Source organism: Micromys minutus (assembly GCF_963924665.1).
Source record: "Micromys minutus genome assembly, chromosome: X".
NCBI classification, from domain to species: Eukaryota; Metazoa; Chordata; class Mammalia; order Rodentia; family Muridae; genus Micromys; species Micromys minutus.
Genome location: NC_137970.1, coordinates 14,367,803 through 14,381,403, shown reverse-complemented (window position 1 = coordinate 14,381,403; position 13,601 = coordinate 14,367,803). Strand labels below are relative to the sequence as shown.

Sequence of the window (13,601 nt, the reverse complement as noted above, 5' to 3'; positions counted from 1 at the left end):
TCAAGGCTGGCCTTCAACTGGATATGCAGTTGGCCTTGAATTTCTGCTCCTTCTGGTTCTAATCTCCAGTGCTGGGATTAAAGACTTGTGCCGCCATGCTCCAGATCTTTCTTGAGACTTGGTCTTGCTAAATTTTGCAGACTGGCCTGAACCTTGTGATCCTATCTTAACCGTCCAAGTAGCCAGGATTACATTATTCATCACCACATCCAGCCAATTAAATTTTAATAGGAATGTTGCAGATCCTGTTCCAATCTTGTTTATAGATGAGAGAATTCACAGCACCAGAGGATTAACCGCCGCTCATCTGTGATCTACACTTGATTTATTAAAGAACACTATGATCATCAATGTTTTTTGAAAATGTGTTTGGGAGAGGGGATACACATACTAGTTCATGTATGCTGGTCACTGGATGCCATACATATGGGTACCACAGATAAAGCTCACCTCCTCACCCTTGGCAGCTTTACCCACTGAGCTATCTATCCTGTTGGTCTGTTTTTCCTGAGATGGTATCCAGATTGGATACCACAATATGACAGGGTTAAGTGTGAACTAGTCATCAATACAAAAGGGTTTGTGCTAACTTTTGTGTGTTTGTTACTGCTTCAAGAAGCAGTATAATTTTTCAAAAGGACACTTGGCCACTGGGAGAAGTTCTGCTGATCTCAGGCAAATCCTATAACCTGTTTGTGAATCAGTCTTACCTGAAAAAACCTGTCCCACAGGTATTGAGGGCTGGATGAGTTAATACACAGAAAGGTTTGGTGAGCATCTGAAATGTACTAAATCCCAACTGTTAGTTTTATTTAAGTTAGCATATTATTGTTTTACTGTATCCTTTTCAAATATTTTTTCAGGGCCGGGAAGATGGCTTAATGGTTAAAGAGCACATATAAGAGCTGCTCTTATAGAGGACCCGAGCTCAGATCCCAGCACCCAAATCATATGGCTCAGAACTGCTTGTAACTCCAGTTCCAGAGATTCACTGCCGCCCACTGGCCTCCAAGGGCACCTACATGACATACATGACACACACACACAAAACGAAGTCAAATACTTTGACTCTCCTTTTGGCTTCTTGCCAACTCCTGCTTCTACTCGTCCCTTCTTTCTCAATAACCTCTTTTCCTTAACGTCCCCCTTTTATCTCATGGCCTATATCCACTTCGTGTAAAAGTTAAGGGTCTGTCAAGGTATTTCAGGCAGTCATACTAATCAGAACTATAGCAACTTCTTGTACTTAATCTGCAATTTTCAGTTTTTAGGGGTTAGAGGGGTTTAGCGTTTAAGAGTGGGTTTGCTGCTTTTCCAGAGGACCCATCTTCAGTCTCTAGGATACCTGGCAGCTCACAATTGCCTGACAAAAACCAGCTCCCGGGCATCTGATGGCCTCTGAAGGCGTACGTGCATGCACACACCTACACTTCTTTCCCCTTTTTATTTTTTTGAGACAGTGTCTCTGTGTAGCCTTGGCTGTTGCATAACTTGCTCTGTAGAGCTGAGTCTGGGGTTGCCTCTGCCTCTCAACTCCTGGAGTAAGGAAGCATGGCACCTCTGCTTATTTTGAGATCATACCTATTATGTAGTTCTGGCTACCCTGGAACACACTGTGTAGTTCAAACCTGTGGAAATCCACCCCAGTGATGCATTAAAGGCATGCATTACCACAGCCAGCTTTTCAAATTTTTAAGTCATCCACATGCTCACTTGATTACATGCTAGTGTGAACAAGCTGATGAGAAGGTAGTCAGCTGGTATCTAAGAGGCAGGTGTCAGTGGCCAGTGTTTGAGGGCGAGTGTACAAATTCATGAGAAGCAGTTTCTGGGGGTTATAACTTTGGTTACAATGATTTAGAAAAGAACTTTAAACTCATGGGAGTTTTTAAGTCCCATTACCTTTATTTAACAAGATCTAGGATGGCACCACTGCACTCTGCTGTGCTCCATTGTGAAGTAAATCCTGGAGGAGGGGGGTTCACGAGGCATAGCCACAGATGTATAAAACAATGAACTTGTATTCAGACTCAGAAGTCAAGCTAGATGCAACCATATCTTGGACTACAGAAATCACCAACCTCTGGCAGCTAGCTAATGCTGTTGGCAAGAGTGGTGGGACCTATCTTCTAACTGTGCCCCTGATATTAAGTCCCCAGTCCATTTGTAAATCTCCATATCCATTCTTTTTTTAAAATTATATTTAATTATTTTAATTTTAAAATAATTGTATTTAATTATTTTATGTGAGTACACTGTAGCTGTTTTCAGACAGACCATAAGAGAACATCTGATCCCATTACAAGTGGTTGCTGGGAATTGAACTCAGGACCTCTGGAAGAGGAGTCAGTGCTCTTAACCACTGAGCCATGGCTCCAGCCCCAGAAATCCATTCTTATATTCACTTCTAAGTCTGAAATGGGCTCCCCAATTCTGAGATGCCAATGTCTTAAGCCTCTTCATACTCACTGCTTACTGACCTTATTTCTTCCATCCTGGTCTCCTGTCCCATTATTTGAATACACACTCATTTTACTTCTGAAGGCTTCCTACTCCTTAATATTACTTTATGCAGTCTCTTCTATCCACCTCCAACTCAGAAATCCACCTGCCTCTAGAGTGTGACCATTCTGAAGATTACATGCCTACACACTGGATCAATTAGTTATGTAGTATGAACCACATAACTGGGTTACAAGATTGCTGAGCCACCCTTTATGCAACATTTCAGTTTATCCTGTTCATGAATCCTGAAGCAAATAGATGTCTTGCCCTAGCTTACACACTAGTACCCATCCCATATCAAGTACAATGTCCCAGGGTCTTCTCACTGAGCTACATTTATTACTTACTGGTAAAACAGGTTTCTAAATTGCCAGCAGGTTTCAGGGAATGATAGGTCGTCTTATCCAAGACAATTTAAGTAGTTCTGGCACTTCCTCTGCAGAATAGGAAGGTCTCCAAATCAGAATCCCATTAGCCTTTGACTACTTAATACTAGGATTAAAGGCTTCAGGCGGGCATTCTTGTGTGTTGGGTGAAGAATCAGACAGGAAGGCTGGCTATGGAGCTTGCACGTGTATAACCAGTGTGTGCATAACTGTACAAGTTCATAATCAGCTAGAAGTTGACACCTAGCAGATTCCTCAATCCTACTTCCATCTTTAAAAAAAAAAAAACTTATTTTGAAATTAAAATATATCACTGCACTCTTGGCGAGCCTGCTCAACCTGTTACTGGCATGTATAAAGGCTGACCACAACTCTTGCACTCAGGGCTTGCGCTTCCGTTTTGAGGGGTTCCCTAACTGAATCTGGGAGCTCATTTAGCTAGAGCTACAGGAAGGCAGTATCTCCTCAGTGCCAAGATTATAAATGAGTTGCGCCTCCTAACTCATTTCTATGGTTGCACAGTAAGCACTTTACAGACTGAGCTACCTTCAGAAAGAGGACTTGCAGGGGACAAACAAGAGCAAGACTGGCAGAATAATCAGTTACATCACATTCCAATGTGGTGGTGATTTAACTATACCCCTAATACTTTCCATTGTTTTTTAAAGGTAGCTTTAACTTAGTTCTTTAAACTATGTTGGCCCAGGCTGGTTTTTAACTTGAGATTGTTCCTACTTCTGTCCCTTCCCCCAGTAATAGAGATTCCAAAGTTGTACATAAAAAGAGACCCCAGCACCAAAAGAAATCAAAATCAAGGGAATTTTCCCAAACTTTTCCTTGCGGTTTAAAGGGCACTAATGGCACCACGGAGAAAGGCATTTCCTATAACTTGTTTCTCATCCTATGAATCCACATAGTACAAAGGAGAGAATGATCCCTAAGTTCCTCTGACCTCCATGTATTTTGTTATGGGTGCTACATCTTCATACAACAAAATATGTGAATTAAGGACTACTGAGATGGTCCAACAGAAGACACATGCTGCCTGCTAGGCCTTGTACCTGGGTTCAATTCCTGAGACCTACCCAAACCTACAAGTTGTCCTATAATCTTTAAGTTACAAAAATAAAGCAAATGAAAGAAAAAACAACTTCAAGTGAGTAAATCTAAGAACTTTTTCAATGAGAACCTCTTCTAAAAATACAAGTATTGCTGGAAATAATTCAATGGCTAACAGCACTGACTGCTCTTCCAGGTCTAGATTTCAGTTCCCAGCAATCATGTGGCTCTGTACTGGTATGTGATCAACCCTTCTGGTGTCTGAAGAGAGTGACTCAAGAAACCATCCCCGAGCCCCCCTCCTACCCCAAACAGTTAAAAGAATGCAAGTATTTATTATTAAGTATAGCCACTTTGTACTTGGCCCCAATTTTATTAACTTTTTGATAAAACCCTATTTCTAAAAATACCAGGGCATAGAGGAATCTAGCTGGTACTGACTAGAAGCTTGGTCCCTGCTGGTTAGCCTTCACAGGCTGCTAGGTAATAAGTCAACAACCCTGTGAGCCCTGTTAATAGACTGGTTCTTTTGGACATAATTTCCTGCCACAGTGGTTTTGTAAATTAGCTCCAGCTACTTCACAATCCTGCATGGTGTAGTAAAGGGTCCAAGAATCCCCATCCTTAGCAGAAGAGGAAAGGAATTTCTAAGGATGTATGTGCAGGGTGTACTAACCAGGACTTTTGCCTCTCAGCTCTTAATCAAAGTTTCTTTAATTGACTAAGCAAAATAGTCTCCAAGGTATTTATGGTCATGATGTAGGTCAACAGAAGCCCTACAATTCTTAAGTCACCAACAGGTCAAAGAAAACAAAAGGAATCTTAAAATTTAGAGAAATAAAACACGGTATTATCATACAACTTAGAAATTACCAAACACATTTGACTGATTTCCTTCTTCAAGTGACATAGCTGTAGTGCATTTGGTCATGTAATTAGTAAACTAAAGGTAAAATTTTAGGAGTGCAAGTGAATGATGGCCTGTCTGAGGAATTACTCTGAGATCTGGGGATGGAAGTCAGACCAAAGGGCTGGAGAGATGGCCAAGTGATTAAGACACCAGGCTTAACCCCCAGCACCCACATGGCAGCTTGTAACTGCCTAGAACTCCAGATTTAACACTTTTACACAGACATTAAATTGAGACAGAACACTAATGACTCTCTACTATCTCTACACCCATATAGCCATCTTACCAGCCCTCACAAGCTGAGGTCAAACAGGATCCCAACAAAACCCAAACAAATCTCAAAGTCTGGAAAGATCCAATTCCCTTTGAGTCCATGTTGCTCTTGCATATGACTGAAGTTTAACTCCCAGTGTTACTGGGTGGCTTTAGTTCTAGGCCAAACTGAGGCTCTTAATATTCAGGCGAGTCAGCCATACAGACCAAAATTCAAACAATGACTTTGGGGGCTGGAGAAATGCCCCTGTGATTGCTCTTCCAGAACATTCACATGGCAGCTCACCACTGTATCTCCAAGTCCAGGGGAACGGATACCCTCACGCAGACATAGGCAGTACACATGAGAATTTTTTAATAAAAATATTTTAATAATAATTATTTGGAAAAATAAAGTCACACCAAAAAGCTTTGCAATTGCTTACAAAATTTACAAAACCCAGGTTATGGACCCAACACAAGTAAAGGATAGTATCTGAACATAAAGGCAGACAGCTCAAGGCTAACACATACTCACCTCATATTTGATTTTGAAGTCCTGTTTTCATCCTGAAGATAGCATCAGCATAGTGATACTATTGTATACACTTGTACGGTATGTGGATATCTCATTCAGATATCAAAAGCAAATTATGATGCAATAAAATGTCAATTATCTTCTACACGTGTTAACAAACCATGCCCCATGCTTTAAATGTACATTATCTTGAGACTAATTAGAGTGCCTACAGGAACAATAAGGATTCAAGCTTCTGAAAAGGGAATGTGCCTTTAGCACTTGGAAAGTGGAAGCCAGTCTAGGCTACATAAGGTCCCATCTTAAAAAAATCCAAGCTTTGGGTATTAAGTTGGTGGACTGCTTGCTTAGCTATGAATCCCTTGCAATATCTAGTGAAACAAAAAAAAAAAAATACTATTTTGCTAAGGCAGGTTTCAGAAAATGTCAACTTAATGTACCTTATGAGTCTGTTGAACGGTCTAGTCAAATTGTTTTAACTCTGCTCAAAGCTGTCTTCTGCTCCCCTCTCCAGTATGTTAAACTGGACACAAGCCTTTATCCTTTTGGCTAGAAATCCCTTTCCTTTAGATAATCAGTCTAAACCAAAGCAAATTGGTCTCACAAATTTTCATTTCAATGCACAATACTGTATTCTTCCTTACAAAATGTCATGCTAATTTCTGTTAAATAAAACTTACACTGAATTTTCATTTATAGTACAGGATCAGAAAAGTAATTTGCTTCACACATAACAAGAGCTTGCCTTGAATTCAACCATTCCTCAAAATACAGCAGCTTATCAAAAAAAAAAAAAAGTTTATTTGGAATGCCAAAATTCAACAAGCAAACAAGTCTCACCTCTTATATCTATACAATCTAGGGTAGTTCCTCAACATTAAGAGCTTCACTGTAACCTGCTCATTAACTAGGTAATAGTTATAAAACCCTCATCAGGTTTCATCCGTGTTTTTTTTTTTTTCCCATCAAATTGGAAGCAGGAATTCTCTCAACTGTGAACAGGGAGAAGACTGCAGCTGAGAAGGGAATAGGAAGTTTGCAAAACCAGGATACGGTTTCCCACATGCCCTAATTACCCAAAGGACGGACTCTGGAAAGACCATCCTGATAGTACACATTCTCAATGCTTTCAATGCAAAATGTGGCATAAGGGTCTTGGTAGCTTTATTTAGGGACCTGCTCCACTTTAAGCATCTTTCTGTTTAAAAGTCTAAAACCTCCAGAAAAATTTTAAATGCTGAAATTGAAGCTAGAAAGCAGGGTCTTAAAACTGATTTTTGGAGGTGGGAGGTAGCATGCACCAGGCCTATGGGCTCAGTTGCCAGGATGGCATCACACGTGTAATTCCAGCACTAAAGTGCTTTTTGCCTGTGGTGTTTACTCTTGTGTCTCAAGTTCAATCTCACACTGGGAGTTTGGGGAGCTTTGGACCTCAAATCTGAATTTTACTAAGGTTTACATAATCGTAAAGATTCAGTGGACTTCCTGGCCCCTTACCCTCCCAACAGTTAGCACCAAGACAGTCTTCCAATAGCTAATTATTACAATACAGCTCCAGTTATCTATCTGGAAAATAGAACAATTGTTACAGAAATCTGAAGCTATTTTTGTTTTGTTGCTGTAAATACACATACATGCACACACACACACCTAGAAAAACCACCCAATTGGTGTCATTTGTGGTTGATGATTATACTACCTCAAGTGACACTAGGTTTATTTCCTCCCCACCCCTGACCTTTAAAGCAGCAAGTGCTTCTGCCATTTCCCACCATCTTACTTCCCCAATGGCCCAGCATAGAATGCTTCTTCTGACCAAGTACCCACCTGATAGGGTTAGCCACAATGCCCCATCATAACCTGGGCCTGGCTCAGTGCGTGAGGCAGTATTCTGGGAATTTCCTGAGTCTTCATCCACCTGCCAAAGCAAATTCATGACCATTTGGGTGGGAGAAAGGAAGATACTTAGGGTCTGTTCCTGCTAGTTGGGAGACTCCATGCTGAGCCTCCATGCCCCAAGGATGAGAAGCCAAATGCTTAATGTTCGAGTCTTCAGCCTGGTGGTATATGCTCAGTATTGGTAAGGTGAAAACCATTCCAATTGGAACTAATGAAGGACCAACACCCATAGGATCCAAAGACACCCACTGGAACCCTTACTAAAATTAAAGCAGAACTGAGCAGCTAATGATGGCCTCCCAACTCCCAATCTCAAAGGGTGACCATGTGCTTCTCACTCAAGACAATGTTTATGACAAAGTTTATCAACTGTTCTTAGTGGCTTTATATATTCATTTGACTGTCCTCTCCAGATGTGCGACACTATGCTAAGGAAAGCATAAGTCAAAAGTTCAAAGATCAGGGAGCAGTAGTGCCCACATTTGAATTTAGAATTCTGAATCCAGGCTGAACTTCAATCCCTACTTCCTAGTCAAGTTTCTTATGCCTCAAATATAGTATACCTCCCTACAATCTCCGTCCCAAAAAGGGCACTACTCAGTGTATGGTAGAATTTACTGCCCAAGTCATAAGATTAAGGCACTTAAATGTCCTCAAAACAATCTTGCAAGGAGGGTATCAATCTACCTTGTGCTCAGAAAAGCAAACTTTAAAAAATAGCTGTGAAAAGAACCAAGAAACAACTTCAGAAAACGCAATCATAGTCATGAGGGAATTGACTTTCACCTGCATCCATCACATTTCACGTCTCACCATATACCCAAACAACACAAACTCTACTAACTTCAACCTCAAGCCTCAACCCTTCTGGAAGTTCCTGCCCATCCCAGGACACTTTCCAAGGACATCTTCCTGACTTGCCTCTAGTTCTACATTGTAAACTGGGTTAAATAAGGAAAAAGCATTATCAGTATTGATTTGTGTTCAGGTTTCATCTTTTAATTAGCTCCATAAAGGACATCCTAAACACATTAGACACAACAGAATACTTTTTCTTCCAGTATTAAAAAAATGACATTTACAAACATTTTCAAGAAGCTTTTCTATATAATCAGGACGGTGATCTTTAATAAAAAACATCTCTAAGTAACCATGATCTTGATTCAGATTATTCATAGGTACATTCAGAAATAACTTTCTGGTCATGATAAACATTGTTTACAAACTTTTAAAATGTCCCTAAATACACATTTTAAAAATCGATTTAGCCTGGCCACTTTTTTTCTTGGCCAGCAACAATAATCCTGAGTGCCTAAACAAAAATTGTGATAAAAGGAAAAAAATATTGGGACTAACAAATGTCTTAAAATGTGTCTTTAAAAGGGAAAAATTGTTTAAAGAACACATGGAGCTTTCTAAAAGTTCTTTAACAAACTACCTTGGGAGCTCAATTCAAAAATAGAACTTGATGTACTAAAACAGACGTTTCAGCGCAGCTCCAAAAATCTTTATAAATACAGCAATTTGCAAGGACGATCCTGGATCAGAAGTGTTATTCCTTGTGTATCTGAGAATAGTAAGAAGGGGTAGAATTTTGATGTCAGGAAGAAACAGGCTGATAAGATAACATGCTAACCTCCCAGAGTTGATAAGATGCAGCATACCACCTCTCTCATTTCTACCATGCCCCACGTTACTTTCAGAACTTCCCCCACCCCCCACAACTGGCTCTGACATGCACATAACAGCAAGAGCAGCCAAGTGGTGCTGACAGACTGGCTGGGTAAGGCATCAGGGCAGCAGAGATAAAGAGCAGTGCGGCGAGAAGAAAGCCAAAGGGACAAAGAGAACAGGGTCTTATGAACACAGGTTGAGGCATTGCCAATATTCAGGTCTCACCTACATTTTGTGTGCATGCCATCTCAGTTGTCATAATTGTCTCTGTAATTTCCTCCTGAATAGCGGTCATAACCTCCCTGGCTTCTGGGAAAAAGCGATGTTGTTTTACAAGAATGTATTCTACTTTGTAGATGTTAAAAACATTAAAACCTACATGTCAAATTTTATAATAGTGGATTCACAATATAATCTTAAACTAGTTTTTGTGGTGATGGAGCATATGAGGTTGACTTTGATATATGATAACTGAACTTTGATATATGCAAGCCATACAAAACTTTTTAAAAATGTATAAACAGAACACATGAAATGAGCAGTATGCAGAATTCTCAATTCCAGCATAAACTAGGTATTTGTATTGGGCTATTGAATTCTTAAGAACACTGGTACCCAACCCCAACTTCTTAGTACCCACCTGCCACTGTAATCTCTAGACCGCCCATACCCATATCCATATCCTCCAGGTCGACTGTCATATCTTCCACTTCCATATCCCTGGTCTCCACCACCTACAGAAAAACATTGAAGTAGCAGCGGTTAAGACACAGGCTCCAAACAAGTAAATAGGCCTACCTAATCTCACAATCAACCCTCAACTGCACTTACCTCTAGAGTAGCTGCGACCACGCCCATGGGCTCCAAAGGCACCACCTCCTCTGGTTCCCCTGGCAGACTTGCCTGCATGGTCCACACGGATTTGGCGCCCATCCAGGGACTAGGTATGGGAAGGAGACAGACACAAGGATGTGTTGTCAGTCAGTCAGAGTAGTGGTGAGGGAAGAATGGGCACAGGCAGGTAGGCAAGAGCCCAGAAATTCTGCTGGGCACCAAAATCTGGGTGCCATGTCCAAGACAAGCTCCTCTGACCAAAATGGCTTCACCAGGAGCTACAGAATCCCACAAAAGGACCTGAATCCACCGTGCTCCCCTGCTACTACTTACATCTTGACTGAACTCAGGTTGAGTTCTCCTCCCCACTCCTCTAAGCTGCCCGACTATTAGGGCTAGACACCTCTCTTGGTTTGAGGCTTCAGAGTCCATCCCAGCAGACTCACGAGGTCCTCTCCGGGCCAGGCCCACAGGTCTGCAGACTCTACTACCTAAGCCCAGAGCAGGTCAACCATCCACAGGTGGCTTCTCGGCCTCATGCAGGACCAGTCGTCGCCTCCCAGGCAGCCCGGCTCTGTCTGCCGCTGCCCTCCACCCCCTAGAACAGAAGGCAGTCATGCTCCTGTGAGTGGACACTGCGGGGCTTCTTGGCCACGCTGCCCCTGGCAGACATAGAGGGAAAACAGAAAGAACGAAGAAAGTGGCAGACAGGGAGAAGGCACCTCTGCAGGCAGGAGGCCTCACCTCTCCATTCATGGCTCTCATCGCATCTGAGGCATGCTCTGGGTTTGTGAAGGTGATGAAGCCAAAACCCCGGGACCTTTGAGTCTCCCGGTCCTTGACAACAACCACTGGGGGGAGGGACAGAAATACAAATGTTAGAACCCTAACAAGGGGAAAGTAATAACCTAAAAAGCAAACCAGGCCCAGCCACAGCAGCACATATAAAATAGCACTTGGAAGAATTAGGGCCCCCTCTAACGCCTCCTCAACCATAAAAAAAAAAAAAAAATCCTATATCCCATTTGATTTTTCTCTGCCTAACTCTACCTTATAGTTATGGAAGTTAAGGGGAATTTTAGGTTTCAGTTCTAAACTAGCGTTTATCCACCAACCCTCAACCTGGGGACTGGCCCATTGCTCACCCTCAGAGATAGGCCCAAAGCTGCTGAAGTGGTCTTCAAGTGCCTGCTCATCGGTGTTGAAGTTGAGCCCTCCCACGAAGAGTTTCCCTTCTTCAGAAGACATGGCAGATGCAAGTCCTATAGGGAAGTAGTATAGAATATTGGGGAGTGAATGTGGCAATTGGTTTGGTGTTAAACACCCAGAGACAAAGAATTACCGGGAACTAAGAAAATAAGTTTTAAAAAATTTCAAAAAGGGGATCAGGAACAGTAATGGCGGGAACCGGCAAGGCCCGGTGAGCCCGTCCGCCATTTGACGATCACTACCGCGCATGCCCACAACATCCCAGGCTGCCACGCCCGTCATTTTGTATGGTCGCGCAGGCCTACAGCAACATTGCATTTCCTCTTTCCCCGCAGAACAAGATGGCGGAGGTCACGTGGAAAGAGACTGCCGGTATAAGTTGGCGCGTGGTCCCCACCACCGCCGCCGACCTAGCCCGTGCCTTCCGGCCTTCTTCCCATTCGGATGCAGCACGCCAGCCTCATAATTAAGAGATTTTTGCCTTCGAGTCTGGGATTAACACTCCTCGATGAAGCTGAAGCCTACATGTCAGCGGCTACTACTCTTCCTACCCTCGTCCCTTGCCCTTGAAGGACAAGGAAATGAGGTGAGGGGCGACCGCTGGGCAAGAAAGACGCGCTTACCTGGAAAGCAAAAGGCAGAAGCCGGCAGAGACGACGAGCTCTAAGGAACCGGGAGAACAGAGAGACCGCGGCGCGGGAAGACGCCTAATAAAGCGTGCGTAACACAGACGTCACTTAACGTCCCCCAGCGCGCCCTGGCGTGCGTGCTCATTGGTTGAGGCCAGCGGGGGGTTGGGAAAAGGGTGAGGAAGGCGGAGGGAGCAATTCGCCTTGCCGCTTCCGGGAATAGGGAAGACTTTTGTGAGTTCAGTGCGTTCTCCTGTAAGCGCCTCTGTTCTGGCTGAGAGATTGACCCCCCTTTCCATCTCAAACGGTTGGGTCCATATAGCCTTTTCCTCCCTGACGTCATTTTCAGTGTCTTTGACGTCATTTCTCCCTTTCGATAGAAAGTCCTAACTGACAGTAGATCGGTGCCCGAACTCACTCATCCTCAGAAAACAATCTTCTTTTCTTCTTAGACCTTTAACCGCATCCCTTAAGGGCCCAAGACCTTCAGAGTTCTTCATGTCTGACCTTACATTTCCAAATGCTTAGCCCCTACCCCTAACATCTAGTCACGCATTATGGGATTGCTTCCCTTAGGTCGTCCTCTGACTTAAGCTCGCCTCTGACAGTCTTTTTCCGCCTGATATGCGTTCAGCAAGACAGGTATCCTAGCTTCAAAGGGTGCAGATCCCAATCCAAAATTGAATTTTGCTCTCTATTCAGGATACCGGCTCTTTATCCAAAGGATGAACTTTTGCAGTACATAATGAAATCCAAAGCAAGTAAGTGTCTAAGGTCTCTGCCTGACAATTGGATCTTTCCCAGCCTTCAGTGTTTAAGAATAACTTATTTGCCTCCATGGACTCCACGGTTTTCGCTCCTAGAATGAATTTGTTCAACATTGTAAGAGCCTGTCCCCCACTCCTCCACCACAAATAGATTTGCTAACCTTCAGATGCTATTCATCTACAATTCCTGTTAAGCCTATTTCCATATTTCTCACTGATTGTTATGGATTTCTTTAGTTGAATACATTTATTTTCTAATCTTTCACCCTATGGTCTCTACCTCACTGTATGTCCAGGCTACTTTGGAACTCATGAACAGTTTGCCTCAGCCTCTTAAAGTGCTGGGATCACGACAATCAACTTGTCTGTGTTTTTAAAAGAAATCCCCCCCCCCCGCCTCAATTTCCAAAAATACTCTTCCGCAACTTACTCTGTTAGCTGTGTAGTTTTGCTTTTAGTTTAAGGTTCTCAATCCTTGTATAGTGTTAAACTCAGTGGTGGAGTGAGAGTGCCTTCTTTGTACGTGCAAGTTCCTTGGCTTTATATCTCAACAAACAGGAGAGCTGTGTCTGCTTTTACTGTGCTATTGAACCAGATGTCTCATCACCATCTATCAGGAAACTGAGGCAGGATTGTGAATTTGAGATTTTAATAGGTTCCAGGCTAACTTTAGCTAGCCTATGGTAAGATCCTATAAGCAAACGGGGCTGGAGAGAGATGGCTCAGAGGTTAAGAGCTCTGACTACTCTTCCAGAGGTCCTGAGTTCAAATCCCAGCAACCACATGGTGGCTCACAACCACCTGTAATGAGATCTGATGCCCTCTTCTGGTGTGTCTGAAGACAGCTACGGTGTACTTATATATAAAATAGCATAATCTTATGTGGTTTTTAAAAAGATTTGTTTATCTTATGTATGTGAGTACACTGTCACGGTCTTT

At 42.7% G+C, this 13,601-nt stretch overlaps 1 protein-coding gene across 4 annotated transcripts; it reads right to left on the bottom strand.

Moving 5' to 3' along the window:
* Positions 1–8,522: 8,522 nt before the first annotated feature.
* RBM3 (RNA binding motif protein 3) lies at positions 8,523–12,009 on the bottom strand. 4 transcript variants are annotated; one of them, XM_080910589.1, is made up of 7 exons: positions 11,890–12,009; positions 11,203–11,319; positions 10,802–10,908; positions 10,055–10,163; positions 9,864–9,957; positions 9,449–9,532; positions 8,523–9,116 (listed from the first exon to the last, which is right to left on the bottom strand). In XM_080910589.1, exons 2-6 carry the CDS (start codon positions 11,303–11,305, stop codon positions 9,472–9,474), a joined length of 474 nt encoding a protein of 157 aa, XP_080766715.1. In that variant the 5' UTR covers positions 11,306–11,319; positions 11,890–12,009; the 3' UTR covers positions 8,523–9,116; positions 9,449–9,471. The 4 variants fall into 4 exon arrangements, with proteins under 4 accessions (XP_080766715.1, XP_080766714.1, XP_080766717.1 ...); XM_080910588.1 differs by having other exon boundaries at positions 9,453–9,532; XM_080910591.1 differs by having other exon boundaries at positions 9,449–9,529.
* Positions 12,010–13,601: the final 1,592 nt, after the last annotated feature.